Genomic DNA, 20075 nt, shown 5'->3' on the forward strand with positions numbered 1-20075 from the left:
CAGCCTCTGCTACTGTCTTATTGCGATTGCATGAGAAGCCCTGAGCCCAGTAAACCCCCAGAATCATGAGAGATAATGACAAAAGTGACTGTTATTTTTGTAAGCTGTTAAATTTTGAGGTGATTTGCTACATGGCATTGATAACTAGAGAACAAGATAAGCATGACTATACTATACAAGTGAGCTAAGAGACAAACATTTGTATCACATAGGAAGAAGATGAATCAGAATTTTAATATACATTCTTATGACATCATGCTTCCACAAGATTTTTTTCACACAAAAAAGTTAAAACAAATGTTTGGAATTAATATTCTTTAAGAGATCAAAAATAAGTTAAACAAGACATAATACATCCCATCTACATAGGCAATCCAAACAATATACTAATGATTACAAATAAGCCACCTGACTTACTTTTCAAAGATTGGTACCTGAGCTAACATCTGTTACTAATCTATGTTTATTCTTCTTCTTGTCCCCAAAGCCCTCCAGTACATAGTTGTATATTCCAGCTGTAGGTCCTTCTGGTTATGATATGTGGGACGCCACCTCAGAGCGCACAAAGGCCATGGGGCTGCCCCCACCTGACTTTCTTTTAAGATTGTTATGCAAACAGATTAGCTTGGTTCCATCCAATAATTCTTTCAACCTTTATAAACCCATCAAGCCACATAAAATGGAATGAACATGAAATAAATAGGAACTTTCAGATATCCTTGTTTTGCAGAAATTGACTCCATTTTTGTATCATCCACAGCTGCACCTCTGGGGCTAACTCTGGTATCAAGAGACAGACGGGAAAAGTCAGCTTCCAGCACAGTCGGTTAAACTATCTATCATCTTTTCCAGAAACTCCAAACATCTTTGCCAAAAGTAAAAATTGAATTTTATTCTACATTTTTGGATTTAGGTTACTTTTAAGTTTATATCATAATTTATAAATGTAATGCAAAATGCAGGAAAGTTGACCTACTTTATTAAAAATATCTCTTTCCCCTTAAACACTTAATTTGTGCCTGTTGCTTAAGAACAGGAGTGAAGTCTTTTTCCACATACACTATGCATTAATTATTTTTATACCACAAAAAGTAGAAAATATCTCTATTTTTGAGATGAGGAAACCAAGTCATAGAGGAACAAAATGATATATTCAGGTCCAACAGATAGTTATTAAAATAGCAGGGCTAGAATTTGAATTAGATTAACTTTGTCTTGCCCTCAAGAGCTGTTTTCAGCTCAAAAGAAGGCTCAACTGATACTTTTAGCTATAGAACGCTCCTTTAACCATAATCTTTCCATAATTTTTCAAAGTTTCAACCCTTGTTTGTTTCCATCATAGTGTTTAAAAAAATTCATAGTCATTTTTAATTTGACTTTTAAAACATTTTGGTCTTTTTTCCTATCTACAAATTAAGCTTCATGAAAGCAGGTAGCCTGTCCATCTTGTTCACTGAAAGACTTTCAGCAACCAAAAGAGTTCTAGTACACAGTCTGTGCTCAGTACATACATACGGAGTAAATAAATGAAATCTACACCTCTAATTTTTGGACATCTGACTCAAAAATCTGACTAAATACAAGAATATTATATACTTGACATTGAAAAATTCTAAAACACATCTGATAATGTTACTTAGCCAGGTAGGTTTCTTTTCAAACCCTTTTCCATTTCACAGATAAAAATTTGAAGGAAAAGAGTGTATTTGTCCAAAGTAATATTATTACCTATATTCTTTCTAAAGTTCCCTCCAGTTTCAAAATTCTGCTTAGAAATCTTCAGTGTACTGATTTTTAGAGCTGAGCTCAAACCTGACTATTCTGTTTCTAGGTCACTTGTTCAGTCACTTCAGAAAGTAAAAGGCTTCCACGAAGCAAATCAATGGTGCTTTTAACCTAAGGAGTGCTCCCCACTGGCTGGCTTTGCACCCTCTGTTTGCCAATTCCTCTGTACAACCTGTATTCAGTCTAAGGGACAAATCGTGTTGGGAGGGGCAACGGCAGAGACAGAGTGGAGAACTTCCTCTTCCCCCACCTCCTCCCTACACAGGAGCACTGTGCCTCAAACCACCCAGAAGTGGTTTTTTCTGCTTTAGAAGGAGCATTGCTATATTCTACTTTGCATGTTTCCAAGATTATTTCTCAGCAACTTCAGAACTAAAAAGTACATCCATTTCCTTAGTATCCTTTATCTAGCATATTAATTCGGGAGACTGCCAACCTCTACACAGTTATGATCTGAAAGTTTGTTTCTAAATCAGTTTAGGGCCCAGGTTATATCTTCCTATAGAAGAACTGATAAAAATATAATAAGGTCCTCAGATTGGACCACAAAATTTCATTTAACTCCTGATATATTTAAAGTAGTAATCACGATATTTGCACCATTTTTTGAGAACCTACAATGTGCCTACACCATGGAAGGTTCTTTATATAATTCATCTCACTTACAGCTCCTAACAGCTCTATGAATTAGTTATAATTATCGTAGCAGACATGAGGCAACTAAGGTCCAGAAAGGGCAAGAAACTCTTTCAAGGCCACACAGCTAGAAAGCAGCAGAGCTGGAATGTGAACCTAAATCTCTCTGATGCCATACTTTGTGCTTGCTCCTCTGCTCAACTAGTACTTTCCTTCTCAAGAAGTGATATTTCTCTGGATAAATGTGGTTTCATAAATGAACGTTTCCCTGCTTTTGGAATATCAACTGCATGTCTCTGTTCATCTCAACAACTTTCTGGGTAATAGAGAAATTTCTGGCCTTGGGCACAATTTCCAGCAAGCCCTGGGATAGTTTAACATAAACTGCTAGCTGTCTACAGAATATCCATTTTCTTCTCTACTTCCTAAAAGAATCTGACTTAATTCAAGAATCACTCTGTTCCATTTGGCTATGTGATTCAAGGATGCCTAACTTTTGATTGGTTTAAACCAGTCATGGTAGTATATTCTGTTTCCTCTTATTGGTTTAAGTATGAGGATGTGACAAAATCCTGTCCAATTAAATGTGAGGGGAAATATGCTAGGGAGCTTCTAGGAAATGCTTCCTCATTCTTAAAAGAGGCATACATTTAGATTATAATAAATGTGCATTAATTGATAGATGGTTTCAACAACTGGGTAGCTTCTGGGAAAAATATTAAAATTGTTCTCAACTTTGCAACTTGCACCAGTTTTAGTGGGATCAACGTTTAAAAGATAAAACTAGAAGAAACCATGGGAGAATCTTTTTTAAGCACCCCTTCGATAGCAGAGCCCTAAATAAATATGACTGCCCCCCTGCCGACACAAAAAACCGTAAAAGATTAAAGAATTCCTGACATAAAATAATGACATTTTGAATGGAGAAAAATAGCACAAAAAATTCAAAAGACAAGTAATACACTGAAAATTATTTGTATTCCATGTCACAAAAAATGGCTGTTTGTAATATATAAATAATTCCTGCAAACTCATAAGAAATGATACTAGTCCTCGACTGATAAAAATTGGGAAGCATATGAAAACTTCCCAGAAAAAGAAATCATACTGGTACTTAAGCACATGTAAAGATGCTCAGTTTCTCTCACAATAAGAAAAAAAGTGAATACTTGAAATTACACATACACATAGGAGGTGGAAATGGGTAGAAAGATTGTTGAATTTTAATTACTATCTATATTTAACACACATTTAGACCTCTGCCTACGTCTCACAAGCTATTTGCTTCCTCAGTATCTAAGTTTAACACATGAGTTTCACTTATATCTCATAATCTAATAGTTTACTTATGATTTATGCTTAATGCCTCTTAGAAGTTTTCTCTATCCCCTTCGGTTTTTCAATAACACAATTAAATATTCTCAAGGAATACAGCAAACACGCGTTCTACATTGCATTTTCAAATTCTGCAGTTTGTCCAAAACATATCCAGAATATTATATTCTATACATCATATTCATTGATAGAATCATTATGGAAAACAGTATGACGGTTCCTCAAAACTTTAAAAATGGAAATACCATACGATCTAGCAATCCCACTTCTGGGTATATATCTAAAGGAAATAAAATCACTATCTCAAAAAGATATTTGCAATCTCCTGTTCATTGCAGCATTATTCATAGTAGCCAAGACATGGAAGCAACTTAAATATCTGTCAATCGGTGAATGGATAAAGAAAATGTGGAATATACATACAATGGAATGCTGTTCATCTTTACAAAAGAAGGAAATCCTGCCATTTGTGACAACATGGATGAACCTTTAGGACATTTTGCTAAGTGAAATAAGCCAGCTACAAAAATTGAAATATTGCATGATCTACGCTTATATGTGGAATCTTCAAAAAAAAGAAAGAAAGAAAGAAAAGAAAAGCCAAACTCATAGGAACAGGGAGTAGAATGGCAGTCTTGCCAGGGGCTGGAAGGAGGGGGTCATGGGGAGTTATTGTTTAATGAATACAGAGTTTCTGTTTTGCAAGATGAAAAGAGTTCTGGAGGGGCTGGCCCAGTGGTGCAGCAGTTAAGTGTGCACGTTCTGCTTCGGTGGCCCGGGGTTTGCTGGTTCAGATCCCGTCTGCAGACATGGCACCGCTTGTCAAGACATGCTGTGGCAGGCGTCCCACATATAAAACAAAGTGGAGGAAGATGGGCACAGATGTTAGCCCAGGGCCAATCTTCCTCAGCAAAAAGAGGAGGACTGGCAGCAGATGTTAGCTTTGGGCTAATCTTCCTAAAGAAACCCAAAAACAGTTCTGGAGCTAGATGGTGGTGATGGTGGTACACCTTTATGAATGCACTTAATATCACTGAACTGTACACTTAAAAATGGTTAAGAGAGTAAATTTTATGTTGTGTATTTTACCACAATAAAAAAAATGGGAAAAAAAGGAAATAATCCAGATCCAAGGTCCTGTCATATCTTACCTGGATTATTTCAAAAGCATTCTAACTAGTTTCCTTGCTTCCATCCTTGCTCCCTTTGGTCTATTCTCTACCCAGCAGCCATGTAGAAATAACGTAAGATTACGTCACTCCTCGAATAGCTTTCCACCTCACTGGTAATAAAAACCTGAGTCCTCACCACTACTTCTAAGGCTCTATGTGATCTGGTCCACTATTAGGGCTCAGACACAGTCCAATCTTTACTCGGAATTTAACTTCTTAGTGAGTCCTTTTCTGACCACCCAATCTAAAATTTTAACTTTTCTCTGCCACATATTGCATAGTCCACTTTCTTCTTTTATTTTTTTTTTAGCACTTACTATTGTACTTACTAGTAAATTTTACTTTACTTAAGCATATTACCTACATATTATTTGAAATATTACTTTACTTATACTATTTATCTTGTTCATATTATGACTCTCCCATGAGCATATGCCCTCCATTAGGGTAGGAATGATTTTGGATGTTTGTTTATTGATGAGTCACTTGGTCCTACAATAATACCTGGCATATAGTAAGTGATTAATAAATAAGTGTTAAGTGATTACGTAAACAAATACTACTCCATGTGCGAGTATTCCTATAATTAAGAATCATGGTAGAAAAAATTCAGTGCTGGTTAGTGTGAAGAACATGGGCTTGAAGTTAGATAAACCTGAACTTGAACCCAGGCTCTGCCACTTATGGGTTAGGCCTTGAAATTTGGATTAAAGTGGTCAATTTGAAAAGGAGACAAAAGTGGCTCTAGGCTGAGAGAAGCATAAAAGCTAAGATGGGAAATTGCTTTGCACCGATGGAAGAGAGTAAGTGACTTAATTTGGTTGGAATAAAGAAAACATGAAATAGCCTAGTGTGAAATAAGTGTCAAAATATAAATTGTTAATAGATCATGGAGCTTCTTGATGAAATTTAGGAGAATGGATGGAGTTGTCATAAAGGAAAAGGAAATGAAGAAAGTTTTGTGAATGATATTGTTAAAGCTGTTAATAAGGAAATTTAATCTGATTTAAGGGAGCTAAGCTAAAGAAAGTGATACTGATTGCAAAGCTAATTCTGTAATCTAGAAGACGTGTATTGAGGGCCTGAACCAGAGGGCATGTATGGATATTGAGGGGATATAACTCAGTGGAGAAATGGTGTGAAGAAAGAATTGACTTTACATGTCTCATTATTGAATATCAGATCAATATAGAGACAAAAGAGCATATCACATATTGAAGTCTCAGTGACTACTGAGTAATATCTTCATTTACATAAAAAGGACAAGAAACAGGTTTGCTAGCAATTAAACAAAGTTCACCTCAGAACATACCAGGTTTGAGAAATCCGTGGAAATCAAGGTATAGATACATACCAAAGAGTTGAAAATGAGTTGGAAGTGTGGCTGTAACTCAAGAGAGATTGGAAATGGTGAAAACACAGATACAATGGTCACCCTCATAGAGCTTGATGCCAGGAGATTAAATCATATTGAGAAGAGAGAGTGTGTACAAATAAAAGGGTTATGTGAGACTCATGCTCAGAGAGTTGGAAGAAGAGAAAGAGCCAGATAATGAAAGAGATACACAATATTCAGAGATAGAGAAGAACCTACTCAGTCTAGGGGCTATGAGAAAAGTATTTCAATGATGGTAGAAAGACTGAGATGTGAGAAAAAGCCATTTGATTTGGTGACTAAGTATAATTATCTGTTGAATAAATAAAGGAATGAATAACGCATAGCCTACAGAAGGTGGTCAGTGAAAGAAAGTCTCACATAATAGTATATTAACAAGATACAATGGAGTAGTATGTTTGGGGAGAGGAGGTGCATGTCTATAGAAGTTTTGGACAGGGTGAGGCTCCAGGAGAGAGAGAGAAATTGAAGGTGAAAAAGATATTGGGGATTTTTGATGTAAGATTAAGAGTAGAAGGAGAGGAATGATCAAAGTCATAAAAATAGGAGTGAATTATAACTATAAAAAGGATATTCTCCATCCAACGATGGATGGTAGTTAAGTGATACAATGCAGGAAAGTTAGGGGTTCACACCAGATAGTATTTCTTCTTGGTAAATTAATGAGAAAAACTCATTTATAGGCAGGGATCCTGAGGCAGGGTTAGATTGCCGCACCTCACAATGTTCATATACTGCAATGAGTATAAATCAGATTTTCCAAGTTTGGGACAGAAAAGAATAATTGATGTTTCTAAGATATTGGAACTTTTGAAGATAGTTAATGAATTTTATGTTTTCCATAGGGGACAGTCACTCGGATGGCTCTCTCCCTTACTATGGAAAACTTCACCCTTCCTTGTAGACTACCAAGTAAACACTTGAATGAAATCCTCTAATGGAATCCAATTGGCCTGTCTTGACTTCATTTGAAGTGGATCAGATACAACCTGTAGGAGCTAGTGTAGGCTCAGCCTGTCTGAGAAATTCTAGAAAAAATGTTCTTAGTAAAAAGTTAAGACATAAACTTATCAAACCTAACTATGTGTAACATCATCTTCTGATATGCTTCCTTTAGAAACAGGCAGAACATATCATTCTCTACCAATTGTGATTCATGCTGCTTCTTTTCTAAAGGATAACTTAGATTTCTTTCAATGGATCATGTTAAATAAAACAGATAAGTGAATTTAATGAATATTTTATGATATATTATATATTTTGTAATATTTAGACAAAAGTAGAGTGAACAAATAGGGTCTAGCAAAATTAAATTCATTTATAATTACTTCATTAAGGAATCATACTTGAGTAACACCTTAATGAAATGGTAATGAGGTTAAAATGTGCTGCCAGAAAAGGCATTGGAGAAAACCTTCTGGAAAAGGCAAGTCAATAAAGTGATAATAAGGAGAGGAAAACTTATTTCTTTGTCTTGGCTTGTGTGCTTTTATTTTAGGAGGTACACACCTATTCTTGAAGTCTTATAAGTTTCAATGGGAGGATGGTGATAAAAAGAGCCTGGAGAGTCAGAGAGAGTCAGGAGAGTGGGAGGGAGGGAGAGGGGGAGAAAGAAAAGAGTGGATATACTTAAACTTAAAATGGGAATAAAAATATCACCTCCCACCTCCAAGAGTCATTACAAGGATTTTACTAGTTCATATAATGTGTGCACATGGCATATGGTAAACACTCAGAAATGTGTGGCAGAATTATTTTTATTTACTGATAATGAGGAAACTGATTAAGTTTCTTGTTCAAGATTATACAACTAGCCTTTGTGAAAACGTGGATGGGAATTTAATTGAATCTGAGGCTGAGTCACAGAAATGTTCTCACCCAGTCTCCTTTGTTCAGCTTTGCAAGGAAACTAGCCAAGGATAGAGGGCAGTACCATGCCCTGAAACATGTTTCCCCGGGGGAATCTTTCAGTGTTAAGAACTTTCAGCCTCATGCATCAATTAACTGTGCCAAATAAACCTCTAATTAAATAGAACTGCTGTCTTTAAAAAAAATCAATGAGTCTCTAAAAATGTATACTTTTTAACCAATAGGATCGGGGCTATAATTTCTAAATTCCCCTTCATAATGTAGTTTTGATAAAGGACACTTCCTCAAAAACTTTTCAAATTGCTCTACTAAGCAAAACAAGTAACATTTTCTTTTAAAAAGAAATTCTAGCAGATCTAGCAATTCTGGCACATTTCATTCTCATGCTCTAACGTATACAAAGCTATAATGCCTTGTGTTTTTAGGTTTCCTACATTATTGCAATGGTGGAAAGGCACTGAGAATATTCCTTATGTGGAAAGTATTAAATGGTGCATAGAATCTGACCTGGTTTTGGAGTGACTTTTTTTTATAAACATTACAGAGCCTGTTATACAAAAGTTTAAATGAGAAAAATGAAGAGATCATATGAAGAAGCTTGCCATTATATTTTTCTTAAATAGAATATAAATACATTTTATAGAATTAAAATATAATAAAAGCATCCATATAGAGTATATATTTCCTTTACATATCTGATATCTAGAAAATCTCCCCAAATAGTGTTACTAGTAAATTTCACCCATTTTCCGATTCTTTTAAAAGTTACCTATGTAAACCTTTAATGAGCTTAGTGATTTTTTATAACCACTGGTAGCCTTTGTAAAAGAGAACCTTATGGGTAATTATATGATGACCGTACAAATTACTATTATGAGAATCCCCATTCTTGAAGAACCAACATATATTACACCTAGAGAGGTCTCAATAACAAAACAGCATCATGTGAGAGTATCTAATGCAACTTGGAACAATGAAACAGCTGTTGATGGAGGAGAAAAAAGGCACTGCAAAATTCAAACTAAAGCCGTGTTAGATTATCTTGGATGAAGAAGTTCTTTGGTTTGTAGAACAGAGTAAATGTTGACAGACCTGTGAAGGAAATGGGCTCCGTGTGGGGTCAGAGGTGGCGACATAAGCAGCCTGTGTGTAGGCATAGCTCTTGAAGCGAGGCTTAGGAGAGGAAGGAGTTCGTTCATAGCCCTGCGCTAGACTGACTGTGATCTGCAGAAAAGGGTTAGGGGGAGGTGGACAGAAAGGAGGAGGACACATCATAAGTAACCTCGGAAAGACGGCTTTCCAACACACTAGAACAGTGAACATTAAATGGAAACAGTGAGATGAAAAGTTTAATCCTAAAGACATATCAGTGATACTAGAAACCAGTACACTCCAAGAATTGTGGTGCTCAACGTCACGTTGGAGAGCAGGTAATCAGGGAAGATATGGGGGTAGGATTTAGCCATAAGAATTCCATACTGACACAACCTCAGCACTATTACAGGATGGTGCTTTTCAATCTGGCAAAAACAGGCATCCAAAAGCAATTTTCTCTGAACCCAAAGGAAACAAAACCAGAATTCATCAGACCAATACCCTGGAAAGGACTGAAGCTTTCACAGGCTAAATATAGAACTAGCTCAGTAGAGTGAGAAAATTAGGGCTAAGAGCTTTCCACGCCTTCAGCGGAAATTTTGCTAAAGGCTTTTCATCATTGTTTGTGTCAAAGAACGTACAAGAAAACACCCCAAATATCCACTGCTGGGAGCGAGAACAAGCCATAGAAGAATCCCACTGGATTCAGTACAATTATATAAGAAAAATATTTACTATATGTATTCTCCATTTAATTTTTATTTAAAAGATTTTAAGTTACTTTTATCAAAAATGTTACCTTGAACAATCAAAATTTGTTAATACATCAGCAGGTTGACACTAAAAGTAAGAAAAGATTATTAAACAGAGTACTTCCTTTTGCTCTTACTCTAATTCTTTGCTTTTCCTCTAGTCGATAGAAAGTTTAATCTGTATATGAGTCTATCTTTTATTTTATTTCATTTTACATAGTAGAAATGTGATATATTCTGTGTTCTATATTCCTATAATATGGTGCATATCGATAGCAGAGTATTTTACAATGTGATTCAAAAGCAAGATTACAGTCCATGATATCAGGTTTACAGTCTTTGTCTCTCACTATATACACACATACACACACACTCACACGAACACATATATTATGCCATGTATCTATATATTTGTGTGTATGGGTATATATATTTACTATGCTAGGTATACATATGTGTATATTTCCATGGATATAATAGATGTGTACACAATACCTAAAATGCATCTAAAATAGAAAATATCATTGATATTAGTTGTCCTTTCGACACTTTACCTGTTGAGAATAGTGCATTTGATGATGTAATTGAAAATGTTCTTCTCTAGTAACTTTTGATGGCCTTGGCAACATTTCCACTTCCTGGATTGCTTCAATGCTCACTTGTTGAGGCAAAACTTGGAAGAGTGATGTGATGTACATCAAGATGGATTTCTTATCTGGATAAGTGGTGGCAACATCTGTAAGCACATAAATACCACACATCAATTTTTGGTTTCTATATTTGAGTCTCGGAAAGGGGAATGAGCAAATCAATGTTACAGGAAGAAGACAGATTAATGAGCACTCGATTGTCCATAAATGTCCTCGAGAAACTAATTAGAACATGATAATCAGGCCTAAAATGTCTTTCCAATTTGGCTGACCAATGAGATGAATACTAAAGTTAATTTCTTTTCCTTGTTCACATAAAAACTTCATTCTTTAATACTTTTTCCTAAGTCAAATTGCCAAACTAGCCCATCTAAGAGAGTGGTTTCCATTAAATAAGAAACAAAAATAAAGCATTCCATTTTCTTTTCCATGGAAAGTTATAGTAGCATGTCAATTAAAATCGTGCATTGGTAATTAAACAATTACACAAAGAGCTTAATGCCTTGGCTTCCAGTAAAGAAAGCTTGCACCTTCTAATCAAATTTTTGCTCGTGATTAACTATGTAAAGAGCCAAATATGCCTCTGTGTTGAAATGAACCGTGTATTTCCGCAACAAAAATAAAACAAGGTATCATTTGTATAATGATTTGTGATATTCCTGAAGTATATTAAAAATATTTGTTTACATTATGGTACATCCATTAAAGTCATATGTCGCTTTCCTTCGCAGACTTTAGAGATAAATTTAGGAGTCCTTCACATAAAGTTGATCTGATATTTTGTCCTTTGCCACATCGAGGGAATGAAAGAAACCCAGCATTTAAAGTCAATAATAATTTGTAATAACACATATAATAAGTGGCAGCTCCTTCAAAAGGTTCTTTTGCTACTTGGCATTACAATTTACCCACTGTGCTCATTCCAGGAACCAAGATGTAAAACGAATCCTTTATGTGAAGTGTATCATTAATCCCAGAAGTGTTAAAACATAAGTCCTGGCAGGAGGCCAAGGCAACTTTGCAGCGATGTGCCAGGCATTTTTCTTGCCATGAATTTATCTTAGCTTAGCTGGCATTAAAAGATCTGTTTTAAGTTAAGTATGTATATTCTGGTCAGGTGTTCTGATTATGAGCAAAAAAAAAAGCCAAGAGTCAAATCTTAAGTCCGCTGACATAAAAGGAGGTTAAACCGTTCACTCAGTCCATCCCGTCACAAGTAGAGGGAACATGACAAATCAGAACAACTATTTTTTAAGTATTTTTAAAAAGAATTACAGAGGAGGGAAAAGTTAACTAACGCTCCTTGGTCTGCTTCTATCCAGAGTATAATACAGTACTTCTCAATTTTTAATGTGCATGTGAATCACCTGGGGACCTTTTAAAACTCAGAATCAGATTCAGTAGGTCGCGGGTGAGCCCGAGACTGCGTTTCCAACAAGCTCCCAGGTGATGCTGAAGCTGCTGGCTTGAGGACCATTCTTTGAATAACAAGGGTTGAAAAAATTTCACGGAAGCAAACTGTTATATCATCTACCACTTCACTGCTTTGCTATTTTTTTCAAAATATATTTATTGAACACTTAAATGCACAAGGCTAAGAGGTACAAAGTTATACAACACATATTCTCTGCTCCTTATTATAATTTAATTATTAACCAACAGATGGCGAAGGTAATTTTTTGCAAGCATTTTTTAAGGAGGAGCTAAAGAAAACTTTGTGCATGAGCACTGCCTTTCTAAAAAGAAAATTGTACTAACTTAGCTTTGAAATTCTGAAGCCTAACATCTTCCTTTTATTTGATAATTGTTTTTTAGTGTTCATTACATGGTGGATACTATACTTCTTCACCATATTTTGAAGCTCTAGAATGTTTTCTTCCTTCTCACTGGTAACTAGTGACTTTTATCTGTAATAAGCATAATTTAGAATTCTGTTTATTTTTTAGTGTATCAAATAAAACCATGCCGTAAAAAAGGCATTGACTTAAAAAAGGTTGACCCATGCCTACTGAACGTTATATTATACATAGACATGTGCATGTATATGTTTGGCCTCAAATATATGCCAAGATAAAAAGAAATAAAGGTAAAAATAGATCAAGCTTTATTTTTATTGCCCCAAGCAAATGTCAAAAATTATAATACATTTTATCTACAGAAAATATCTGGTGGGTAAAAGCAAATATTCATAAACATCAATCATTACAATAGGGGGCCGGCCCCGTGGCTGAGTGGTTAAGTTCGCAAGCTCCACTTCGGCGGCCCAGGGTTTCCCCAGTTCGGATCCTGGGCGCAGACATGGCACCACTCATCAGGCCACAGTGAGGCAGCGTCCCACATGCCACAACTAGAAGGACCCACAACTAAAATATACAACTATATAATGGGGGGATCTGGGGGTTAAAAAAGCAGGAAAAAAAAGATTGGCAACAGTTGTTAGCTCTGGTGCCAATCTTTAACAACCACAAAAAATCATTACAATAAATATGTACTATTTGACCAAACTATCAACATTTTTGCCCCAATCTATTATCATTCCACCTCTGAGGTTGTGTGGGATTCAGCTGTACTGGTAAGTAGAATCCAATATTTCTTTTTTTAAATAAAGGAATTTAGATATTCTAAAATATGTTGAATTCCTTCAACATATTTACTAAAGACCTATTATATTTGAAATACTTTAATAGATTATCCAGGAGATTAACAAGATAGAGAATTCATGGATTCTGCTCACAGTTTGGAATAATAAAATAAATAAATAAGTAAAAAGTACAAAATAATTGCATTGCTGAACAGAATGGAAAATGTGTTCCTCTAATTGGCACTAGTGTTTTAATATGTTCAGAAAAAGAAGAAATTATATATTATTGGGGGACCAGAAAATTCTTTATGAAAAGGAAACTAAAATAAGTATGTTAAGGATTTTATTAGCTGGAAATGGAGGAACGGGGAAAGCTATTCCAGGCAGTGGAAAAGCATGAGCAAAAGTACAGAGGAAGGGACAGATTAGACATGTTCTAGGAAGAATGCCTTTGGGTGTCTCAGCCACAGAGAGGAGAATAGTGAATAATAAGAAAAAATAGGTAGACTCTATATGGAACATTGAGAGATCGATAGAAAACTAGAAAATTTGGCCTTAGTTCAATAGGTTGGAGAGCAACTAACTACTTTTGAGCATGAGTGTGATACCATTAAAATCTTTGTAAAGTAAAACCATTAAATTCAGAATGGATTGAAGGAGAAAAAAGCTGGAGGAAGGTAAGAGGCTAGGACCCAATCTGGATAGGAGATGTTAGAGAACTAAAATAGGCTGTGTAATAAAAACAAAGGGATGCATGACAGAAATTCTGATAAGTCCAAAATGGCTTCCTTCAGTTTCAAATTATTTACTCCACAGTCTTTGGAAATGCGTATATACAAAATTCTGTCCTAAGCCCTAAGGGTAGAAAGATTGATAAACTGAGAATAAAATTGAGGAGGAGGATGAAGATGGAAGGAGGAAACGGCTTGTTCTGTAGCAAAGGTAGCGAGCAGCCACCAACACGGGCTTCAGTCTATTTAATTAATTAACAATTACCTGCCTACATGGTCTTGATCACACTGACCCAAGCCAACCAGTGGCAACCACTCTCTTCTGAAAGTCTGCAAATCAGGAGTTGACTCACTCCAGTGAACAAAATTCTGAATGCAAGCCAATTAACAGTTGTCTCCCCTGAGTAAACAACCATGCTTCTAAAGGTGACATCAACCTACTGCTAACTCTGAATGATCTTTTCACAGATCTTTTTGACCTCCGGGTTTCCCCCAAGACCTAAGAAAACTCTACTTTGAGAAAGTGTGGCTGACCAGCATAGTTCCCCCTTATTTAAGTAAGCAATAAATTCAGCTTTGTGTTTTCATATCAAATATTGAGTGATGGTTTCATCATTTGATAACATTCAAGTGATGAAATTCACTTGTAAATTTAAACTTATTAATAGGAATTTATTAGAAGAGAGTGTGATGCAGTGAAAGAATAAGCAATTCTGATTCTGAAGAGCTGGATTTAAAAAAAATTCTGTATCTGAATATTTATATCTGTAAAGAAATATACCTAACATCATTTACTTTTGTTTCCTCATCTGTGAAAAACAAATCACAGTGCCAATTACATCATTGTGTTGTGAAGGTCAAATGCAATAATGTTTAGAAAAGACTGTAAACTTTATAAAACTTGATATTGTTGCTGTATTGCAAATTTTGTCATTTGTGTTATTAATACAAAAACAGATCTAGTTGTAGGAGACCATTAGTACTATTAATGGGAAGCCAGAAGAAGCTGGTTCGAAGGAAAGGCCATTTATCATTTATTACATATTTACAAAGCAATTATTGTGTGCCATAGAATATGCTTAGCTTATGTTATGAGTATTCAGTGGATGAGGGACCCAGCAAATAATTATAGGCTGTACATTATACTAGAAATCAAAAGAAATTTCATGACTTGAGGGTAATCCTCACTTGCCTGTGACTCTGTGAGCGCCTAACTATCTGTTGAGGAACTAACAGAGTAGCTAAAGCCATAGAAATTGATGAAAATTGTGTAAGATAGCAACTGACTAAAAAAATAATGTTATAAATAATGATTATTATAGCATTTGAGAAGTGTGAGAATGATGGAATGTGATTTATACTTTTTTATTACAAGACATTAAGATGTATGAAATGAGAGAAGTGGCTAAACCTCCAAAATAAGAACTTACAATTCTATGAAAGTAATCTTTGCACTAAATCTCTACTATATAAAGAGTTCATTGCCACAAAAGTTTAAATTAATAATTTCTAATCCATTCTTTGACGCTTTCTCAGAATGAAAATGTTGAAAACTCATAATACTGCTAGAATATTTTATTTAATGAACAATAACACTGATTCTGATGAGTGTTTCAATACAAATCAGAATTTTGATATTGAGGGCTATAATGGAACAAATAAATCATTTAGTGAAATTTCATAATTTTTCAAGAATAGCAGACATTTATTTGGTCCTGTGCAAAACATCCATGGAGACATTTGGTCCACACCAAAAGGTCCTTGAAATTTGGTCCTATCAAAAATGTCCATGGGCTGGCTCCATGGCATAGTGGTTAAAGTTTGGCACATTCCAATTCAGTGGCGCAGGTTCACAGGTTCAGATACAGGGTGCAGACCTACACCACTCATCAGCCATGCTGTGGTGGCAACCCGTATATAAAGTGGAGGAAGACTGACACAGATGTTAGCTCAGGGCTAATCTTCCTCAAGTGAAAAAAGAGGAAGATTGGCAAAAGATGTCAGCTCAGGGCTAATCTTCCTCAGCAAAAAAAAAGAAAAAGAAAAAAATGTCCATAGGCATATTTGGTCCATGCCAAATGGTCCTTGGTATTTGTTCCTGTCAAAAACATCCATGCATAGAAAACATACCTGGGTTCAAATAGCTCATAATGTTTGTTTATACTTTTGGTTTACAGGACTAATACATTAAAAATACTACCATGTCTCATTGGTTCAATAATTGTGTTGTGGCTGTATTGCCAATAATAACCCTTCTTGCTTTGGCAGCCTAGCTGGTAATGGCACATGGGGTTAGGTGGATGGGTCGGGGTTGAAATCTTGCAGAAGAGTGGGATTTATATTAACTATGAGTACTGAGAAAGAATCCTACAGTTAGAGAAATGCACAGAGGATGACAAGCTGAGGATGGGATCTCACGATGCATGGTGCATTAATGTGTCACTGGGCATTTGGTCAGATGTAGCTGGGTCATTCAATAAGGGTGTAGTTTAAAAGAAGGTGTTCAGGCAAGTCACTATATAAAACAAGCGGTGAAGAAACGCATTGACCTAAACACTTTACAGAGCTCCTCACTTGTTTGGGAGGAATGAGAATGAGTGTGGCCTTCCTACCACATAGTGGTTGGGGGTAATAGCTGCCATGAGAGGGACACTGGGCATCTAATTAACCTCCTTATAACTATCTCATCGCCCAGGGTAATTGGGCGATGTTTCCCTTGAATCGATGTCCTATAGAGGTACGATCACTGTAGACTGCAAGAAGTCCCTGCCACTATTTGGAGAGGTTTTAGTGAGTGTGAATCCCACCCACACTCACCTGCCAATTGACACAGACCACCATGCCCTTGGCTGGTGCTTACCTACATACAGGCTGATCTAGCCTAGCCAAACCAGCTGTCAAATCCATAAGACATAGTAAGGTTTTCCCTACCAGTAAACCAGGGACCATTCGTCAGTCAGATGGCTACAAAAGAAAAAAAAAACCCTTCTGTTGCTTGGCAATATGACATATTTACTTGAAACTTCTCAGCAGAATATGGCAGAAATAGTATATTTACAAAAAGAAAAGCCAGTGCTACATTATAATGGTTTCTGTTATCATTTCCATTCCCCTAACAGAGATAAGAGTAAAAGATCCCGGCTCTGTGAAGAGAGGAGTATCTGCAACACCTGATGTACAACTAGTCAGGATTGGGATAACATCACAATCATTCAAGATGGAACAGGGAAACGTAGGCACAACACTGGTGTTGAAGGGGAAGTAAAAACCCTGAATAGGTTAAAATAACACGCATAAGAAGAACCAAATGCAACACCATCACAGGTACTTCAAAGGACTCTCCATGATATTCATGATGAAGAGGTCCTGTTAATGCTACCAGAAAGAAACTCATTAAATTAAATAAAATTTAAAACAGATATAGGCCTCCAAACCCAAGTTCAGCGCATGGAATCGAAATTCCAGAGGAGTATAAAGTGACCAGACTCAGAGAACCATTTCTTATGAACGATGCCGGTGCTCAAGATGACAAAAGAATGCTTATTTATACAATTTATGACAATATTCGACATTTAAGTGCCAGCACATTATTCAGTGATGGCACCTTCAAGACGGCACCAACACAGTTCACTCAGTTATTTACTGTGCACGGTGTAGTACTGTGTTACACTATGCCATTGATTTATGCACTAACAATGAAAAGGCAAGAAGACACTTACAGATATATATATGAGAAAGTACTTGCATTTGCCCGGGAAAGAAATCTTGACATTAGCCCTTCATTGTGCATGATGGATTTTGAGATCGCAAATATGAATGTGATTTGACTACTCCTACCAAACACACAAATAAAAGGATGTTTGTTTCACATTTCACAATCACTTTGGTGAAAAATGTCTTCTTTGGGTTTAACACGTGAGTATATGACAATGAAAAGTAACATCTATAAGTGTGCATCCATGTTGCTTGGACTTCAATTTGTGCCTTTGGAAGATGTAAATGAAACTTTTGAGTGCACTGTGGAGAATGCAGAAGAAAATGTAGATGACCTAATGGATTATGCTGAGCGAGTGTATGTCCATGGAAGGCATGGCAGAAGCTCCAGAAAACCAGAAGACCATGGCAGAAGACCAGAAGATCCAAGATTTCCACCAGAAAGTTGGAATGTTTATACATCAGTACTGAACAGGGATCACAGGACGAACAACACAGTGGAAGGCTAGCATAGCAAACTTCAAAAGCTGACGGTAGCGCATTGTCCTTCAACTTGGAGATTTATTTAAGTGTTAAAGGACGAAGAGCAAAGCACTGAACAAGTTATCACCCAGGTTATTGGTGGTCACACTCAAATACAGCCACCAACTTCATGAAGATGCGGACAAAATCAAATTTATATAACTGAAATTAACAGATAGAACAAATATAAAGCCAACAGTCAAGCCAACATTTACCTGAGAGCAATTGCTCATCCACTTAAGAGTAACCCTGCTGAACTTCATGATGAGGAAAAAGCAAGAATAAATATGAAATCCGAAATTCATCATAAATTACAATAAAAATAATATAAATAAAATTTTAACGAAGTCACATGTTTGTATTATTTAACAAATCATGAGCCAAATGTCTCCATGGATGTTTTGGGCAGGACTAAATGTCCTGCAAGGTTTTTCAAATGAGGAAATTGAAGCCCACAGTGGTTTGATGCCAAGTTCAAAAGCTAGTCAGAATCAGAATTAGAAGCCAGTCAGTGCATCATACTTCCCAGTACCTGATCTTCATTCTTCCGGAGAATGCTACGTCAGTGCATTTGAAAAACAAGTATCTCGAAGTCATTATCTAAATGATGGCCCTGTGATCGATGTGGTTCCATTACCAAACACTATCTATATTCTGCATAGTAATAGTGATTTCTATTTCTAATAAGGGAAGTATAACAAGAGTAAATACACATTAAAGGCAATTTCAGCAGCAATCAAAGAAATGCAAACTAAATAAAGATGTAGTTTTTAATTATATTCCTTTGCCTATCAAATTATCAAAGAATGACAAAAGGATAACAATCGATGTTGCAGAGACTTCAATTATTTGGCCAAACTCCCACTTTGCTGCAAGAGTATCAGTTGGTTCTAACTTTATGAAAAATATTTTGGTAATGTCTCCTAAAACCTTAAAAACAATCATATTCAATGACACAATAATTTTCCTTCTAGGACTCCACCACAAGGAAGTAATAAGAAATTTAAATGAGATTTATGTAAACTTGATGTGAAATTTCAGCACTATTTACAATATAAAAAAGAAATATTTATCATACACAAAAGAAAAAAATTCAGACCATTCCAAATGGCTTAATAGTTAAAGAATCAGAAATGATCGAATACACAATTATATATGAATATTACAAAGCCATTCAAAATGTTGCTTTTGAAGAATATTTGATAATATATGAAAATAAATTCTTTATAATGTAACATCAAAGAGCAGGATGTGTAATTTATATAGAATATAATAACAATTTTATGGAAAAGGCTAGGGAATACACTTGAAGACATTAGTGAAATGGGTATGCTGGTAGGATTGAAAATAATTTTCTTTTGCTCCTTTGTCTGATCTATATTTTACACACTCTCCATTCAGCACTAATTTTATAATTAGTGTATTATATATTATAAACAACTATCTGTAAAAATCAAAAAGAAACAATAAAAGCAAAGTTGTACAAACTCTTCTTTCAGTATGCCCTCACCCCATAAATGTCAATGTGAATGAGTTTGTCAGGAAACTGGAGCCTTCAACAAAACCACTCTTATCTTGGGCAACCAACCTCCAGAAAGTCTGATTAGCCAGCTGCCAGGCACAACCTTGAAACACCTCTGGGAAATCTAAACAAGAGACTCTATCATCTAAACCTCAGGTCAGTTTTCTGCGCGAAGGAAGGCAGGGACTGAAATATTGGATTATAATGCATATTGTATAATCAGAAAGAAGCAGGATTTCAAAGTTAGATGCATAAATGTGCACTCACAAAGTCTGATCAGTCTTTTAAGAGTTTCATAAAAAAATTAAAAAGCAA

General features: G+C 35.7%; 1 protein-coding gene across 12 annotated transcripts in view; it reads right to left on the reverse strand.

The window, feature by feature from the left end:
- The window catches only part of DMD (dystrophin), a 2265680-nt gene that overhangs the window by 1447207 nt on the left and 798398 nt on the right, over positions 1-20075 (reverse strand). For 9 of the 12 annotated variants that reach the window (XM_070503127.1, XM_070503123.1, XM_070503121.1 and 6 more), the window contains exons 8-9: positions 10595-10776; positions 9286-9417 (exon numbers count right to left, since the gene is read on the reverse strand). In XM_070503127.1, coding sequence (XP_070359228.1) covers positions 9286-9417; positions 10595-10776 — 314 coding nt within the window. The remainder of the gene's footprint in view (positions 1-9285; positions 9418-10594; positions 10777-20075) is intronic. The other 3 variants (XM_070503126.1, XM_070503129.1, XM_070503128.1) reach the window with 1 other exon arrangement.

This window comes from Equus asinus, chromosome X (genome assembly GCF_041296235.1).
Source record: "Equus asinus isolate D_3611 breed Donkey chromosome X, EquAss-T2T_v2, whole genome shotgun sequence".
Taxonomy (NCBI): domain Eukaryota; kingdom Metazoa; phylum Chordata; class Mammalia; order Perissodactyla; family Equidae; genus Equus; species Equus asinus.